We start from the raw sequence: 18,146 nt of genomic DNA, 5'->3' as shown, positions 1-18,146 counted from the left end.
ATTTTTATTTTCTTGTTTCAGAGAAACAAGGAGGATTCGATGATGTAAAAAAAGGAAAAAAGGAACAGTCATTCTTATAAAAAACCCTCCTCTTCCTCTTCACACAGGCAGATTTTTGCTTGTGACTTTTAAACGAGGAAAACACAATTATGACTTTGTATCTGCATGTTACTTCATTTGCCTGGCCTTCAGCTCTGAACTTCATGTGGCTGAACACTGCCCTGCAGATCTGTTGATAGGACAGGCACCATAAATGCTGCCTGCGGGAATGGCACACTTCCCATGGAACATGGGGTGTTAAAGACAACAACTGAAAGAAGAGGAGCCCAAAGGATCCAGTTGATGCTGGAGCTGGGATCTGTTTGGAGGGGCAGAGTGAGACCCCTAGAGGGGGTATTTCTGCAGCCCTACAAGGGAAGACCAGCTATGGCCATCTTCCCCACATGCCTTTGGGTCATGCTAAGACGTGCTCAGCTGTAGGTGGACCAGGTGCTGCTGTATCTTTCAGAGTAGATGAGGATGCTGACCTGGTTTATTGCACTCATGGACTCTCACTTACTCTTCCCTTAGAGCTCTTCTGATGACTAGCTGGGAGCAATGCTCTACAGGCAGGGGTCAGTGTTGGGAAAGAGCTTGTGCAGAAAGACAGAACTGCTACAGAACTGTGGTTTATGAGGATTTGCAGAAAAACATGTTACTTCAGTGGCCTGTACCTGATAAGGCCTAGCTCCTGTTCATTCTCATCTACCATCTTCAGCATCACCATTTCTTTATCTGTGTTGGATGAATACCTGGATGAAAATGAAGCAGGGAAATCTCATCAGCCAGAGCTCTAGTCACGCTCTGCATTATTCAGACTCATTAAATCTCCGCCAGGTTGAGCAAGGAAGTGAAGAGGTTATTACAGATATTATCAGAACACAGTGAGACTTTAGAGGACTATCTGAAAACAGCTGTGAAGATAAGGGAAAAGTTAAGGTTGTTGCTGACCTCAGGCACTGCTTCTCCAGGGGATGAAGAGGGGAACTCCCTCTGGATACCTATTCATGCACCAAGGATGAGACTTTAATACCATCTGACTCAAGTGCTAACTTCTGCTAAAGACTACTCGCTTTAAAAAAAAAAAAACAAAAAAACAAAAAAAAAAAAAAAAAAAAAAAACAAACGAAAACCAAAACCCAAAAAAATCCCCAAAAACAAAAACAAAGCATAAAGTCACAACTTTGACCAATGCCTCACATGCTTGGAGGGGGCAACCACAACTTTCAGGTCCAATCTTGTAACTGATTTCTGGGGACGCATCCAAGAGCCCAGGATGGCAACAGTGTCATTCAGCCACAGTCTTGGTTCCACATTTTCAACCACGCCATAAACGACCAGAAACACCATCTGTGAGATGGCTGGGTCACAGTCCCAACCAAAGGGTCCTCTTCAGGGCTCTCTTTGTCTCCCACTTGAGGAGCTTTTACCTGCTTCGTTCGGCTGCTGGATTCTCAAGATAGGAGAAAGGGCTTCGGTTGATCTGGCTGTTTTCTACAGTGCCTCTGTTTATAAAAAGCCTTCCTCTCTTCATGTTCTGATGTGCTATGTCAATGCTCTGAAACGCAGGAAGACAGGGAGTATTAGCCATGCATGTAAGGTATGTGTGAGCCCTGTTCCACAACCCTTTCTTAGGAATTTGGGGCACCTTTTGTTAAGTAGTCTAAAATTCTAGAAAATTATTAAAACATTGAGAAGCCACCCACAACTGACTCTTTCTAAAAGACTTCAGAGCTTCTGGTCTTCGATCTGATTTCACTGGTAAGCATAAACCCACCTTGAACTGTGTTTTAAGACTGCAATGTTCGAAAGTGCTACCATGAACAGCACGGCAAGATCTCCAGTATCACAAACGTATCTCCCCCCACCTTTTCCATGTTTATGGGGCTCTCATGTCAACAGACTGGAAGACACTGACCTTTACGATGCCATTCACAATAGCATTAAGGGACGGCCTGATTAGCCCTTTGCTAGTGATCCAGAAGAGGGTGTACTGGAAGTAGCCCCCAGGCCCCGAGTGCGTGTGGGTGCCACTGAGGATGACATTGTCATGTCGGTACAGCTCACCATACTTGCTCTTCAATTGCCTGAGCACCTAAGAGGAAGGAGGTGGTACTTAAAAATAATTTTTCACCCCCAAGGGCAATGGCGATTTGTATCAGCCCTTGCAGAAAAACCAGCCATTCATCTTCCTCCTTGCTCTTCTTTTTCTGCCCAATACTCGCATACTGGTAGATCATAGCTTGACTTGGCAAAAGCCTTAAAATAATAAAATCTTGTAAGTGAAGACCTCTGTGACCAACTTGCAGTAAATCCCAGATTATCCAATGGGTCCCCACTTCTACAGCATCTTCCTCCCTCCTCTGTGGTGCCAGAGATCCAGCATTACACAGGCACCATGTCAATGTATTCATGATTCAGCTGTATCTGTGATATTTTTTCCTCTAAGAAAAACATTGTCAAGGTTCATTTGTTTCCTCAGCAAAGTCCTTTGCTGAGGAATCAAAAGCTCTTCTTCAGCAGAGACACAATGTTTCTTCAAGATTGTACTGCAAGGAGATACTAAAGCAAATGGCCAATGTGCTGCCATACTTGGCATTGTTTAGCAATGACTACAACCCTAATGCTAATACCAGTGACAACCTAAACTGTGCCAGTCATTTATTTCCAGCCACATACCTCCAGCCTCACTCTCTGAGACATCATTCCTATGTCAGCGCTGACAAACACTACTCGTCTGGAATCATCAAGTTCTGCCACAATGAAGGCTCGGCTGTAGAGACGCATGAGAAGCCCACCACCCACCTGGTCCAGCTTGGCATACCCCATCTGGAAGGGAAGATCTCCATCAAGCCCACACAGCCAAAATATCAAGCAATATATTCATTTGCATGTATTTTTCTATGTAGATTTGCCAGAGGGTGAGAGGACTCATACAACGTATGAACACTCAGAGCTGCAACCATCTTTCCCTGTGATTGCAAGAATCATTGAATCATAGAATGGGTTGGGTTGGAAGGAATCTTACAGGTCATCTAGTTCCAACCCTCCCTGCCATGAGCAGGGACACCTTCCACTTGACCAGGTTGGTCAAAGCCTCAAAGAAATTTCATCTAATGTTTGAAGACAACAATCATTTGGCAAGGCAGAGCCTCTAAATCAGAATTCCTACAAAAAATACTCAGAGATGATGAAAACCAGTATTTTTCCAACCCCATGTTCAATTCCCCCAACTTACCAGAGGAATTTCTGCCACAGGTCCTGTGCAGTCAGCTCTACCTACACCCAGTAAGTAGTTTGCTAGTATTCTGCTGGAATCTATTATAAGAATAAATAGTAGACACATGAGCAAGAAGAACTGGGGACAGAAGAGACAACCCAGCCTTTTTAAAGAGATTGCGTGCCTGAAACCTGCTTGACATCCCCAGAGGCCTCAGCAGGCTTGTGGATAAGGGGATCCAGATGATATTGTCTGCTTGGGTTTCCAATGGTCTGTTGACGTAGTCAAAGTGTGCTGAGACTGGTAAGGCATTCAGGGTGGTAAAAGCATGCATGAAGAACTGCAGAGGAAGCTCACAAGGCGGGGTCACTGGACTGTGTAAAATGGGTTGTGATTCACAGCGAGGGGGAAACAAGCCCAGCTTCACCGATTAAGCTCTCCAAGCCCACCACTACCATGCAGGAAACAGATCTGAGTGTGTAAGAGCTGTTTTCATGCACAAATGTTCAGCTCAGAAGCAGTGAGAAAAATAAGACTGAATGTCAGAGCTACTGGGAAAGGACTAGAGAAAAAAGAGGGGCACAACCATATGTTGCCCTGCTGCCTCCAACATGTCACATGTCCAGCTCTTCTGCTCTGGTCTCAAAAAAGTCACAGCAGAGCCAGCAGAATCTTGTAGAAGGAAAAAGCAGCTCTGGGCAATGACCTCCACGGAAGTGGTGAGGAAAAGGACTCCTGAATGAGATCGTATCTCATCCCAGCCATCATGAAGGTGCAGAAGAAACAACAAAGAGCCTAGGCAAACTCATGGAAGAAAAGCCATTGAGGGTTATTAAATTAAAAATAAACATTAAAAAAATTATCTGTGTCTCAGGAAATCCCGGAGCCACAAATCACTGGAGGCTGAGATAACACTGTGGGAAAATATTTCTATGTGCTTGATCTATTCTCACAGCCTTCCACAGACAGTCGCTGCTGCTCAAGGCAGGGCATCAGGATAAGGGGACACTCGGTCTTTCCCAGACTGGTCTTTTCTAGGCTGCCACTTAAACCAGAGAAGTGAAATACACTGGCCACAGACTGCCTACAGGATGTTTGTTTCATTAACATTACATGAGTGAACTGGGTTACCCATTAAAACTACTGTTCCACCTTCTCCAAGAGTTACAACGCAGAGAAGAATTGCTTCTGCTAAACTCTTATGTGCTACAACCTAAAAGCATAAGGAAAGCGTGAACTACATCCAATTTGAGACAAAAATCTAGAAATTGGAAGGTCCCATTGCTGACACGTTAGGTGATGTCCCATCCAAGGCAGGGGAGAACCCTGGCTCTGGGAAAGGGTTCCTCTCCTATGGAAACACCTAAAGTTTTTAAATCTTTTCTTTCCCATGAGATTTTTTCTCTCCAGAGGACAAGCATGGGGTGCATTAGAAGTGAATTGGGAGTTACCTTCAGGCAGTTCCTGACACCCACCCCCCCATGCCTGGTGATGGCATTGGAGGTGTAAATGGGCTACGATGGGATTGCAACAGCTGTGAAGCCCTTTGGTGCAGCGTCAGGAGTGAGGGGCTCCCGGGACCCCTGACCAGGCAAAGAGAGGGAACAGAGGTTTTCTGAATCCCTGAAGCCAGCCTCACCCACCAATCCTGAGGTTGCACATCTACACCCTGAGAGATACTCGCATTGGGTTTCACCACAATGCTCTTGCCACAGAGGACAGCAACAGCACTGTGCTGTAGGTGTGTGAGAAGACCATGCACAGAGAAGATTATTAAGGCTTGACAGTGGCTCAGTGACCTTCTACCTGTACCTCTTTAATTTAAATTACTGCATTGGACACACACTTGAGCTGGGTGCGATGGCAGAACTGAAATATCTGAACTTGCCGTTGTTCTCTTTGGCGAGAAAGTGTAGGATGAGAAGCACCACGGTCACTGCTATCATCAACACCAGGCAAACGATGAGGATCGCCTCCAGGCGGGAGAAGCAGCACCTGCACCTCTTCCAACACATGGCGGGGGCACTGTGGAAGCAGAAAGGAGTTCGTGGGGAAGGCAGACAGGAGAGCCCAGATGTTGAGCACTTCCCACTCAAAGCAGCTACATTGCATGCTCAGAGAGCTGGTGATGGCTTGTGTCCCCCATCCCAGTGTCATAGCAGGCAGCAGCAGTGATAAGGGTGGGAAGCAGAGATCTACTTTTCAATCTGCTTAAGACTGCAAAAATATCTCTCTTGTGAGCAGTGATTACTCCCTGTCACGGGGCCAAATAGAAAAGGGTGAGCAGCTGAATTACTGATCCTACATCTCCCAGGACACTTCACTCACTCTTTTGAAGAAGTCTTTTAAATAAACCCCACAGTCTTCCACCAGATCCCACATTCACTGGCCAAGGGACATGCTGTGGCCTGAAGCCTCACAGGTTTTCTGCTGCTTGAGTGCTCAGAGCACATCAGAAAAAAATATTGTCACCGTAATAAAGGTCAATTTAGGAAACTCAGCATGAAAAAAGTACACCCCATTGCATGTCCAAGTGCAGTTCTCTCCTGCCTTAGAAAAAGCAGTAGTTGTGACAGCTTTCCAAAGTAAGACCCTATAAGACCCTATATATATATACACATATACATGCCAGCTTTCTTCACCATATGGAGATTGCTCTTTGGGTTTACTTTTTGAATACTGTTCTTCCTCCTTGAACTGAGGTATTTTGAGTTAAAGATTAACAAGAAACATTATTCAAAACATGGCTGTGGTAAAATATGCTATTTCCCTTTCTGACAAAAGCTCTGGTGCCCTCTGATTTCCCTGCTCTGGCATCCAAGATTCACATCAAGGGCTTCAGTCTTGCCTGGTGGGAAGTGGCACTTGTAGCAAAGAATGTCTTTTGCCCTTACTATAAGCATCTGTATAAGGTAGAAATAAGCCTTTAAAATAGCTTTGGACATTTACACTTGTACTTAGATGTAGGTTTTAGTAGATAAAACTTACTGCAAATCCCATCTCTCTGCCTGTGACTGAACCGCATATCGGCCCCAAAGGACTGGTTCTCTTGTTTAGAGCAGGTCAGGGGTCTCCATCCCTGGGGCTACCCCTGACTCACTTGGAAATGACCCCAAGAGGTCTGCTGCAGCTGTAGCATTGGCCCTGCCGGAACCCAGCTGTCATGGGAATGTAGACAGGGGAGGATGGACATGTAATTAGAAAGGGAAGAGTGAGGCAAAGCCTCTAATTTTCTTGGAGGTAACATTTGCCTTATGGTGAGTCTGGCATGCAACTTGCTAAAGCTCATGCCTGCAGAACACTCTGAGGGTGATACACCCTGGAAACAGCAAACCTGCAGAAAATAACTGCTGAAATAAGCATTTATGGGCTTGGAAAGGCTGCAACATGAAACACCACGAGAGAGCTGAGTGGTCACTCAGGCTTGCTATAGGTGACCTTCCTTATCAGCTGCTTTTGCCATGGTAACCTACAACAGTCATGGTCATTGCTGAATTTCACCAAGCAAATATTCTAGTGGCAACAAATCTAACATTACAGGTTTCCTTCCTCCCCTTTTTACTCTTGAAGTGTGGCATTGGCAGCTGCAAAGCACAGCAACCTGTCCAGAAAACCAGTATGACAGCACCGATCTTAAACACAGCCTTAATACACTATTACAGTTTTCTTTTCCCAACTGATTAAAATGCCGAAGGAATACTAACAGAAGCAAACATGAGTCCTATGAAATCTGAGCTAAATCTCATGCAAACTTACCTGAGATCCCTCTTGCGTCCCACCGTCTAGAGGAACGCCTCCCAGCTCGAGACCTGTTTCAAGCTGAAAAGTGCAGCTTGAAAATTACTGCTGTTATAGCCCTGTGAGTCAAGCACTGCACAAGATAAGAAGAAACCAATCAATAATTTATACTGCACAAGGGGATGATAGGGTTTTTTTTCCCAGGGTGTTTAAGTTATGAACAGCACCTACCTCTCTAAAATAACTTTTCCGGGATTGCGCTGATCAGTTCTGGTACAGCTTGATCAGCCTGTGGGATAGCTGCTACTTCCCTTCGGGCCATGAGTCCTAATCCTCATGGAAGATTAGTCCCCAGGGTTGCCAAACTCTACTAGAGGAAGAACTTCAGCACAGGATTGTATTTTAAAGTGCAAAATACTTCTTAGAATGTATTTTTATTTGTTAAAAGGTTTATTTATTAAAAAGCATCTTTTTCTATCTGTTTTCCTTTGGGTTGCACAGGAAAACAGAAAAAATCACCAGCTGCTGAAGTATTCTTTATCTGAAGGGTTTTGACAGTTTGCTCTTCCCAAACAGGACAGGACCCATCATATTTCCTCAGAGAGAAACTGCTTGCCCTTGCTGGCAGGGAGGATGAAAGCCCCCACTAGCAATACCTCTTTGCTTCCCTCACCAAATATATATTTTAGTGGGATTTAAGGCTGGAACCACCTCTAACATTTTCCCTCTCACTCAGCTTCCAACAGGCAAACATCTCAGCAGGTTCAGTTTCCGTCTTTCATCACTGTTTCTTTCATGACCCTAATCCAAGGGTTAATATTCCAGCTAGTTCCAAGCACATGCAGTCTGAGTCATCACTTCAAGGTCACATTCAGTAGCGTCTTTCAACTCCGTGATTTTTGGACCGGCTGGTGGGGAGAAGCAAGATTTACTGTTATCTCCTCACTGCAACACTGGAGGAATGTGCTTGCCCTTGCCACTGGTGGAGAAACAACCTGCAGGTTGACAGGTATCACTGGCCACCGCTGTGCTGCTGGGAATACCCCACTTCAGGTTGCAAGGTATCCCTAAATTCTGAGTTGCCCCTGGAGGTAACTGAAGAGCATCATTTGACAAAGCCATGAGCAGTCAATTACTCTGCTGTCAGGGGAGAGGTCCTGGGATAGAAACAAGCCAGGAATAGGTTGTGCATTGGCAGGAAAAGCAAGGCCTCTTCCTGAAGGTGCTGTATTTGCTAGATCATCATGAAAACTTAAGAAATTGAATTTTAAGGAGTTGGCAGTGTGTCCTGCCAGTTTCACCCCATCAAACGCCAACGACTGAGGAGGAGACCTCACCATGACTCTGTAACTCCAAAAAAGAACAACCTAGATGTTGCTGGGGTTGGAGCTTGATAGCAGCTCAAAACAAGTTTTGGGGAGTATCTTAAACATTTTTCCTTTTAAAAAGGCTGGTCAGTGAGGTTATGGGGACCCACAGCTCCCCATCTCCCCTGAGTGGCATGACCATGTCCATCTGTCCTGGCTCAGGATTGCAGAAGCAGCAAGATTTTTGGTACAGAAAAAGGACTTTCTGGACTGCAAAGACTTCAGCTGAAGCACTAAGGACTTGGTAAATCCCCCTGAACTCCTTCCTGCCTCTGGAAATGCAATTCAGTGTCTCCAGAGAAGGTGAATTACCAAGATGGTGTCCAAGAGAGTGTTTATTGAGTACACAGACATCATGACATGGCAGTGCAGCAGGTACGCTGGAGCACCACAGAGCCACTGTCAACCTAGGGAGAAACAATAAATTGGCTGAAAATAGAAGTCCTGGAATTGCTTCCAGCACTTCTCAGGAGGAATAATCCCTACTGGCATTTGCACCCTCATGTCCACCTCCTCAGACAGGTTTTCAGCACAACCACAGGGGAGGACTGTGGTCCCACTGGAGACACGATGCTTACCCCCAAAGCAGCCGCGCTGGAGCACCTAGCCTGAAAAATAAAACCCCTGTGCAAAAGCTGTCCTGTCAGGGGCAGGATGCTCATGGACCTACTCATTAGCCACTGATTGTTGAGATTAGTAACTCTGCAGATGCAGGCTGGAAGGAAACCTGAGCCCAGGAAGCAACAGTAGTCGTGGCTGGAGAGGTCAGGACATTGCTGATGTTCCATGTTGTGGGTGGGAGAAAATGTGGGTTTTGAAAGTGGGCACATGTCAAATGCACGCAGGCTCAGGAAATCTCCTTTGTGAGGTAATTTTCCAGCACTGTCTGGATAGCCAGGGACTACACATCAGTCCGGACTGGTATCACATCATAACATGTCATAAGATAAAATTCTCATATATATATATAGGAAAGATATAGCTCAAAGATATTATTCTCATAAGATGAAAAGGTTTCCCACAGATCATTATCTTTCCCAAGACCAAGAGTCTTCCAACTTCTTCCCCTTCTCATTTTGTGCTAAATGAGACTAAAGAATGTTGTGTTTTATTTATAATATTTATCCTACTAAAACAATGGCTTCTACCCATCACTGTTATCACACAACAGCAATTTGTACCCTTCCCAGATACATCCAGTAGCTGCAAACAGCACAGGATTTTCATTCTCAACACAGCAAATGCTGCAGAGAACTATGGGACAAGCCAGCAAAGCCCTTGCAGACCTACTTGGTTTGATGCTACCACCCAACTACCTCATGCAAACACTCAGCTGGTCTTGACCTTCCTGATGGGTGCTCTTGATTTCTCATATGACACCAGGTACCAGGTTTTCATTACTTGAAAATATTTGACAAGGAGCATTCAAGAGATTGTGGATCCTCTCAGTGGGATTAAAAAACGTGGGTTTAGAACAACTTTGTAGGTAAACCATGTAAAGAGATTTCAAAGGATAAAATGATGTTATTTTTCCTGTTTTAAAAACATTTCATACATTCGGAAATTCAGAAAGATAAAATATTTTGTTAATGTATTGCTTAATTAAAAAACCCAAAAACTTCTAAAGCCACTCATGAGTAATGGATCCACTGACACGGTAGGGCAGAGCTGAGAGGAGGAAACCCAATAAACATAGATTTGCAAACGTACATCTCCTTATACAGCAAAGGTTGCGCTTCCAAATAATCAAGAAAGAGAATACAAACCACATCTATATGTGAACATCTAGGGAAAAAAGAAGAAAACAAAGTAAATTTTCTTTAAAAATGTAAACCAATGAAGCATTTGCTTCCCCTTCTGCTCCTTATTTTTTGGTTTCTCACCCCTCCAGACCATTTCAGAGAACTGACCTTTTCCTCCAGCATCCACATTTCAGTTCAAAGCCAGCCTGCATAAAACCATCATTTCCTGGCCAAAGCCATCAAAGCTGAGACCACATAAAACTAAGTTTTTCCCATATAAATGCACAGGAGACTACAACCTTCTTGGCAAACCTTCTGAAACTGGATTCCTCCATCTTGGTCTTCCAATGTCAGTGTGCAGGAAAGACGATAGAGAAAATTACCAAAGAGAGAAAGAGGGAAGGTAAATGTGGGACACTAAGGACTTCCCACATGCCCTGGGTCTTCCAGGTGCTCTTTCCATAGAAAATTTAAGTATGTCTCAGAAGTAAATAACCGGAGTACTTATTCATCTGTTCCGTCCCTTCGCTTTCCTTCCTTTTCTCTCAATCATCATTTTAACCCTGAATTTATAGCACTGCTTTTCTCACAGACTGAAGGGGAAGGGTGTAACACTCCATAAGTGGTGCTTCACTGTTGCCCACCCCACTCAAGGGAAATCGCCTAAAGTCTGGCTGTTTTTCTTGCCCTGCCCTCTCATTTTCAAGGTCCTTCATGTGGTCTTACATCACAGTTTGTTCCAGCTTTAATACTTGCTCTTGTATGAGCTCCTTCCAAATGGAGGCTGAGAGTGGCTTCACCTGAATTTGGCACATGGTAGACATTCAACCAAAGCTGCAATGCTTCTTGCAACAAGCATTTTTGGATAACCCACAGAGGTGCATGAGGTTTCCAGGGACCAGCTGAGAATGCAGGATGCAGTCATAACTGGAGGCAATTTGTCCCCACCAGGAATAGAGCTGTGTTTGCCATGCCCTACCTAAGCCAAACAAGCAGAAAATACTTCATCTGCTTAAAATAGTAAATAGAAGTAATGGTTTAAGCAGTGAGGATTAAAGGAACGGCTGCCTTTGCCACGGGAGGAGAACAATGCCTTCCTCTAAAGGATCTCTGCTTTCCTGACATGGCTCGTCATCACTGGGACAGCAACCCAACCATCCCATTTTCCCACACCCAAGTGAATTTTGGTTGACAGACAAAAAACATCTCACAATGGCCCAAAGCAAAAACTCACATTCATTTGCATTGTAACAGAAACTTCATTTCCTACCTGTAAGTGCAGCCCCATGTTCAGGGTGAAGCACCCACTGCCTTGTACAACTCGATCTGCTGGATGAGGTGTGGGGTTTATGAACATCTTCAAAAGGCCCTCCTGGAGATTCACACCAATTCTACTGCCTTTCTGTTAAACTCATTAAAAAAGGAGTCCAGAAGAGACCCACCTGCTGGTGTCACTCACTTCATACACAGAGCTGGGAAGAGGACAGATCTGCTGCATAGTCTGGATGAAGCTTTGTTTGACTCTGCTGGCGAGTACAAGAAAAAGAAAAAAGAAAGAGCACTGCTTTGCCAAGCTTTTCTTCATTACACTGGGACATCTTGTGCCACCATCTACAGAACCAGAATTCTGGCAGGTATCTGTCGCCACTGCACAGACCCTGTGTTTTTCTGAGGTGCAAATCTTTTTTTGCCCTGGGAAGCCACCGCAGATACCCCATAACAGCGAGCAATTCTCCAGCAGGGTCAGACATGCAGCAGGCCTCATCATTTGGAGGACAGAAACCTTGATTCAAGCCTATTTGCTAAATATTTGCTTCCTAAGCAGAAAACTGGAACCACAATCATCTCAACATGGGCATGTTGCTTGTACAGACCCAAGACATTCAGCAGAGCTGTGATCCTGGATGCGAGGAGGGGAGAGCAATTATGTGGCCTCATAGATAATGTTGTTTATTTTATAAAGAATGGCCAAAGTCCTTTTTACGTGGACGCAGGAGGATACTGATGGCAGAAGATAACATTTCTGCACAGAGCTGTCAGCAAAAAGCTGCTCAGGCTTTGGCAAGGACACAACAGGGGGTGATAAGGCAGCATTTCATGGATATTCTTCCCCAATTTTCCTGGTCAAAACACACACACCTGCTCCAAGCAGCAGCAGGTATCTCCATTGACTGAAGGGCTGAAGTCATGAGCACGACATGAACATGATGGCCATGCTTGAATACAACCCCATGACCAGGCTGGCACGTAGACTGACCCAGAAGCACCAAACAATAGTAAAGGATTCTCTCTCAAGCTCTCTAGTTGGTTGCTCAACACCTGGGTCAGTGGTTTCCTTCTGGAACATCTTCTGCCCCCAGTGGCTAATGCAGCTATTGAGGTGTTTCACCAAGATCTGAGCTCCTCAAGTATTTGTATTGTGGGTATTAGTGCAGCTGCCTTCAATGGCTTCATGAAACCTCTAGTTCTTCTGGTAAAGTCTGCCACCCCAACACCGGGAGAGCTCATCTCATTGGGTTCAACAGGAGCTTCAGGCATGGACATGCCTTTTGCCTGCTCACAGAAGCTGTCTGAGCTTGGCCTTGAGTGACACAAGGAAACATGGCTAAAGCCAGTTCTAAACACACCACTGAGGCTCAGAACCCCTTTCTGTGGGTACAGGTAGAACATAAAACTTCTATGGGGAAGCAAGAGGAGTACAGAAGTGATGCCAAAGGGAAAGAAAACTGGACGATCAGGCCCATAAAGAGCTGCACAACAAAAACACACTGCAGACCCAGCACTGGGCTCTCTGCCATCCCTTGAGGTCCTCAAGCACCTGTCCTTGCACATGTGCTAAACAGTTGGTTTCGGGGAGTGAATATATTTTCCAGGAAAGACACCAACAGCTCTGTGGGATGTGGGTACTTGCAGATTACTGGGAGACAACACCCCATGCTGTAGAAACACCACGGGCCCATGGCATGGCTGAAAGCTGCTCCTGATAGCAGAATCAGACCTATTTGTGCTGGTAAACGGTGACTTTTCTGCTGGACAACATGTCTGGGAGCATGCATGGGAAGTTTCGGAAGGGTAGGTTGAATGGGGAGAAAGGCTTTTGCAAAGGTAGTAAAATTCGAACAATTACAGTTTCTGAACTCAAGTCATGTGCAGATCACTCAGTGATAGCTGACCCGAAACAGGTATCTACCAAACATTACTAAAATGTTGTCTGGGATGTGGTATGAGTAAGGACCTTCTACTCCTCCTCATAACCCACCCCTGGTGATGTTTTGCTGCTGTCTCATACTTGATCGACGTTTAGACATGGGAACACCCAAAAATTCCCCAGATCATATACCTTAAATCTATTAACAGATTAAATCCAATGTGTTAAAGCTCACCACAAATGGAAAATATTTTGCCATCAATCATTTGAAGCAGCAGCAAAGGGCCAAACACACATTCCTTGTCTCATACATAACATTACTGCTTTCAAAACTGAAGTATCTCCCTTACTGCTCCCCTAGCCTGGCTGAGGTTTCCCACAGGCTAAAATGCAGAATGATCTCATGAAGAGGCCATGTGACAAATCACGGGCAAGTCATTCCTCCCATGGTAAGAACATGGGGTAGAAATGGACAGATGTGGAAAAGTGCCACCTTTTCATTTCCCTGAACAGCAGCACAAACCAAACAACAAGGAGGGCACTGGAGCAAGTATCAGAGTCTCTGCCAAAAAGGTAGTTGTGGATTTAACAAACAGTAACCTGGCTGCCAGATGTGATGGGAAGGTATGTCTCAGTCCCTCCGTCAAAATGCAGCCAAAGCATGGAAGTACACTGAAGGGCTAAAAAATAATGAACCAGAGTATCTTTCACTGCTGGAAGGTAGAGACCTGCATGTTCTAGCCAAGGGGTAGACAGCAGTGCAGAGAAACAGGTAATGTCCTGAGCTCTTTGCCTACTGTGCTCTCTTTAAGACTGTAAAATATTAAGTGGGGGAAAAAAAAAAAGATCACCTTGTTGGGGGAGCCAGGGCTCACTCACCCGGCAGAGGGCTGCCTCAGCCAGCACTGCAAATGCAGATCCTTGCTTTGCACTCAGACTTGCAGCTCAGACTCGTAGCACCCAACCTGCTCTGCCTGCAAGAGACTGAAATGAACCAAGAAACCCCAAAGGGTTGCTCAAATAACTTGTCTGTCAGCATATATTTCTCCCAGGGAAAATGAAAATCAGCAGTTATGAAATTCTATGCTGTGATCGGTGTGTGCTGCAGCTGCAGGCAACCAGTGGAGAAGCCTGAGCAGAAGCAATTATTAGTCAGGGAGTATGCTGGCCAAAGTCACCGAGTGCATCATAAACGGGTCCAGTGGAGAGACCTTTTGTTGCTGCAGCTGCTTTGCAAAGCCTGGTGAGGGAGATGCATTAAAGCATTACATGGACAAAAGCAGACTTGGATGAATTGCTTGGACCCTTCCAGGGGGTGAAGGTACCCTGCGGGAAAGCTCTTGCAGCAAGTTGTCCCCATCATGTTAAAGGGGATGGGACCAACTCCAAAGCAGCTGGACCCCATGGTCATACCTGGAGGATCATCCTCATCACCTGGGAGGGGTGTTCAAGAGAAACATCCTTGTTTTGACAGAGGTCTTTTGAGAGCAAAATTGCTTAAGAGATTTCTAAGTTTAAACTGGCAGCACTTTCAGTGCTCAGAAGCATAAGAGATATGTCTACAGTGGCCAACTTCGGCTTCAGACCACCGTTTCCTGGCCAAAGCCCTCTTTCCATCTTCACCAACCTGCAACAAGATCACATGGCAGCAGGACACATTTAGAAGCATTTGTTGGAAAACAAATGCTTTGGTGACATTATCTTTATTCACATCCAAAACCACATTTATCAGAGTCATTCCCAGGCCCTGGGTGTATGTTTTGCTCAAACACATACAGCATCAGCCCCATGGGCACAGCCCTTACCTGGGATGTGGAAGAGCATGGGAAAAGCATGCTCAGAGGAAGAGCTCTGGCACAAGACACAGAGAACCTTCTCACTCCCAGGGCCCAGAGCCTGAAAAACAGCAATGCAGAATTGGGCAGATCCTTCCCAAGACAACTCCCGTTGGCTTTTTCTGGGCAAAAATCAGGCATAAAATGAACAAGGTGGGCTGCTCTATATCCACCTATGCCTACATGCCAACCTTCTGCTAGCAAGAGTAACCAGCAAGGCTGAGACACTGCTGCTGAAAACCACCTGCAGTCAAGCTGGGGGATTCCTACCTCCTCCCAAACCTTGGTAGCAGTGTGCTTATTAGTTAAACAAGGCTGCACGAGGGACATGCAGAGCACCATGCCCCAATCCTGATGCTCACCAGCACTCCCTGCCAAGCCTACAGCAAATATAAATAACGAGTAGCATAAATTACATTAAGATGGGCCAGTGCTGGAAAATTTATGTTCATTTTCCACAAGGAAAATGTGTATTCCTGCCAGGTTACAGAGGAGATGCACAGGAACGCTATGCTGCATGACACAAAGGGTTCATCTCTATTTTGGGCACCTGGTTGTGGAAGGAGTCCTTATCAAATGGTCAAAAAAAGGCCATAAATCGTTCAGCAAACGCTTGCTTCCAGTATCTGCTGAATTTGATAGGGAAAGTTGCCAAAACAGGAACCTGTGGTGGCTTGACTTTGAGGAGCAGTCTGATACCCCAGCATCAGAAGCAGGATAAGCCAATGGGCATGGAGCTGTCCCTGAATAAAAGCAGGAGGGGGGAGGTTGATAGGGATTAATTACTCAGAGTCCAGAAAAGCAAAGGGATCATTACCCTCACTTGGCTTGTGCTCCTCAAAAACCTCCCACCCTTGTAGATTAAGGGTCTTAAAACTCTCTTCACCTGGAAGGACTAAGAGCTAAATTGAGATGGATCTCAGCAACATCAAAGTCCACCCTCCTTGCAAAGGTCTTGGTTTCTGTTTGTCCAGGACTCATGACAGTTGCCAGGTCCTTCTCTACCTTAAGCTGTCATTTTCCATGATTTCCTGGCAGAGGTCCCTCTTTCAAACTTCAACCTCCTGGAACCTGCACAGGACAACATGTTAAGGTTTACCCCTCCACACACAAAACAGGCTCCTTTCTATCCTCCTACAAATGACCTCAAACTAAACAATTCATTGTTCAATTACAAGTCAAGAGAAGGTTGTTTTACGGCACAGTGTGGGAAAAGCCATTAGCTGTTTGCTTCAATCAAGGCAGCACACCAACAGATTTCAGCTCTTTTACTGACTGGCCCAAATTTGCTGTGCTCACTTCTCTGATGGGGATCAGTAGTAAAGGTCCATGTGTGCCCAAGCAGCACAAGCTTCACTTACCAAGGCAAATGGACGCAATGCACCCATGCACCAGTGCCAGCGAATGATGTACATGGTGGTTCAGCCTCTAATTGGGAACAGGATTACTCCTGGAAGTTGCCCAATGATCTCACCCCAGAAACACAAAGTTCAAAGGCAAGCATGGGCATTCAAAGCCTCCAAGACCACCATCACCCATGGCTATGCTTCTCCAGAAAGCGAAGGCTGAAGAATCACTGTACACGTACCACACCTGAGTGGCTTGCGGGAAATGCCGCTGAAGTGCTCAACGGTGGGAAATTTGGGATCCCCAATCATTAGCACCGTGCTAAACAATGAATAGTTGCACTCCACGCACTGATCCCTGCAGCACTGGTGCCAACACAAGCCATTATCCATCTTAAAAAGCTGGTGCTGGAGAGCAGATACAGGGTAGGAAAACAAGGCAGCACAAGCACCACAGTCTGCAGTTAACACTGATGCGCAACAATTTTGCCCCTTATCTATTCTTTTGGTCACCTCCTCCACACCAGGCAGCACCCAGAGCAATGCCACACTGCTGAGCTCCGTGTCCCTGCTTGCCCAGCTATTTCTCAAGATAGCATGCTTTACCAAAGCACAGCTCTGCTGTGAAAAAACATGAAACCATGTTTAGCAAAAAAGTCATGCAGTAAAGTCAGACACTACAATGCAGAATTCAGCAGATTCCATTTAATGTCATGTGCATATATCCATACATTTACTTATGTCAATGGTTTTGATGTGCGTGATGCCAGGTCTTGAAAAATCTACTAGTTCATTTACTTCTGGGAGCGTGAATTCTCTCTTGGGGTGGGTTTGCTTTTTTTTTTTTTTTTTTTAAATCTACTTTCAACCATATAGTTGCCAAGATAATACCATCAACTGAAGGTAAAGAGGGCAGAGCTGATCCCTAGAATTTGCAGACAGCTCTGCAAATACTGTTGCAAAGGGTTTTGCCAAGAAGCATGGGCCATGAAGAAATCTTCTCCCTCCCAGGGAGAAAGAAAACTGGCAGGAAATAGGTTAGTCTTGTTTAGCATCCCAAGCAACAGTGAGACAAGGCGGCAGAAGTAACACCCCATGAATTCTCCTAGGAAGTTTTTGGCCAAGGCTGAGGAACAGGGTAAAGAAGTGGAGATAAATCCCTCCCCCCTCAAAAACCAAAACAAAACCAAAAAAAACCTGACACTTCCACTTCTTTTTTTCCTTTCTGTTATGTAAGTGACAGGACTGGTAGATCCTGCAGTCATGGATGTTTACCCTGCAATATGCTCCATCCCAGCAGTTTCAGAGTAGATTTTTCAAGCCCTGGTGATGGCTCCCAGGAAGGCTTCTCCCATCTGCTCCTGGCTCCCACACGATCAGAATCTATTGCATAGCATTTATTTCAGATAAGGCACTGTTTTGCCAAACGCGAACAGCAATTCAAAACCAATGCAGTTTCCATACAGTCCAAATTTGATGGCCTACAGTGCAATAACACATAAAATTAAAGGCAAGGTTTGGAAGAATAAACCCAGCTTTAAATTTAAACTTAATATTAAAAAGATAAAGGAAACTACATTTTTCAAAAGCCTCTTTATTTTCCTTCACCATTGTTGTTTTACAATACAAATATCACCTTGTGAATACACAAAAACCCTACAGAAGATAACTCTGCTTCACGTAAAATACAGAATGGATATATATATATTTA

General features: G+C 45.1%; 1 protein-coding gene across 1 annotated transcript in view; it reads right to left on the bottom strand.

Annotated features, from left to right (window-relative positions):
- LOC104411695 (putative neutral ceramidase C) overlaps positions 1-16,504 on the bottom strand; it is a 31,116-nt gene extending 14,612 nt beyond the window's left edge. Inside the window, exons 1-9 of the mRNA XM_010022182.1 lie at positions 16,451-16,504; positions 7,016-7,078; positions 5,090-5,284; positions 4,391-4,472; positions 3,278-3,357; positions 2,719-2,868; positions 1,958-2,134; positions 1,470-1,597; positions 714-791 (exon numbers count right to left, since the gene is read on the bottom strand). Of these exons, the coding sequence (XP_010020484.1) occupies positions 714-791; positions 1,470-1,597; positions 1,958-2,134; positions 2,719-2,868; positions 3,278-3,357; positions 4,391-4,472; positions 5,090-5,284; positions 7,016-7,078; positions 16,451-16,504 (1,007 nt within the window). The remainder of the gene's footprint in view (positions 1-713; positions 792-1,469; positions 1,598-1,957; positions 2,135-2,718; positions 2,869-3,277; positions 3,358-4,390; positions 4,473-5,089; positions 5,285-7,015; positions 7,079-16,450) is intronic.
- Between the last annotated feature and the right edge of the window lie 1,642 nt (positions 16,505-18,146).

This window comes from Nestor notabilis, unplaced genomic scaffold, assembly GCF_000696875.1.
Source record: "Nestor notabilis isolate BGI_N333 unplaced genomic scaffold, ASM69687v1 scaffold3089, whole genome shotgun sequence".
In the NCBI taxonomy this organism is placed as follows: domain Eukaryota; kingdom Metazoa; phylum Chordata; class Aves; order Psittaciformes; family Psittacidae; genus Nestor; species Nestor notabilis.
Note: the sequence above shows the minus strand (reverse complement) of the source record. Positions and strands in the feature narration are given on the sequence as shown.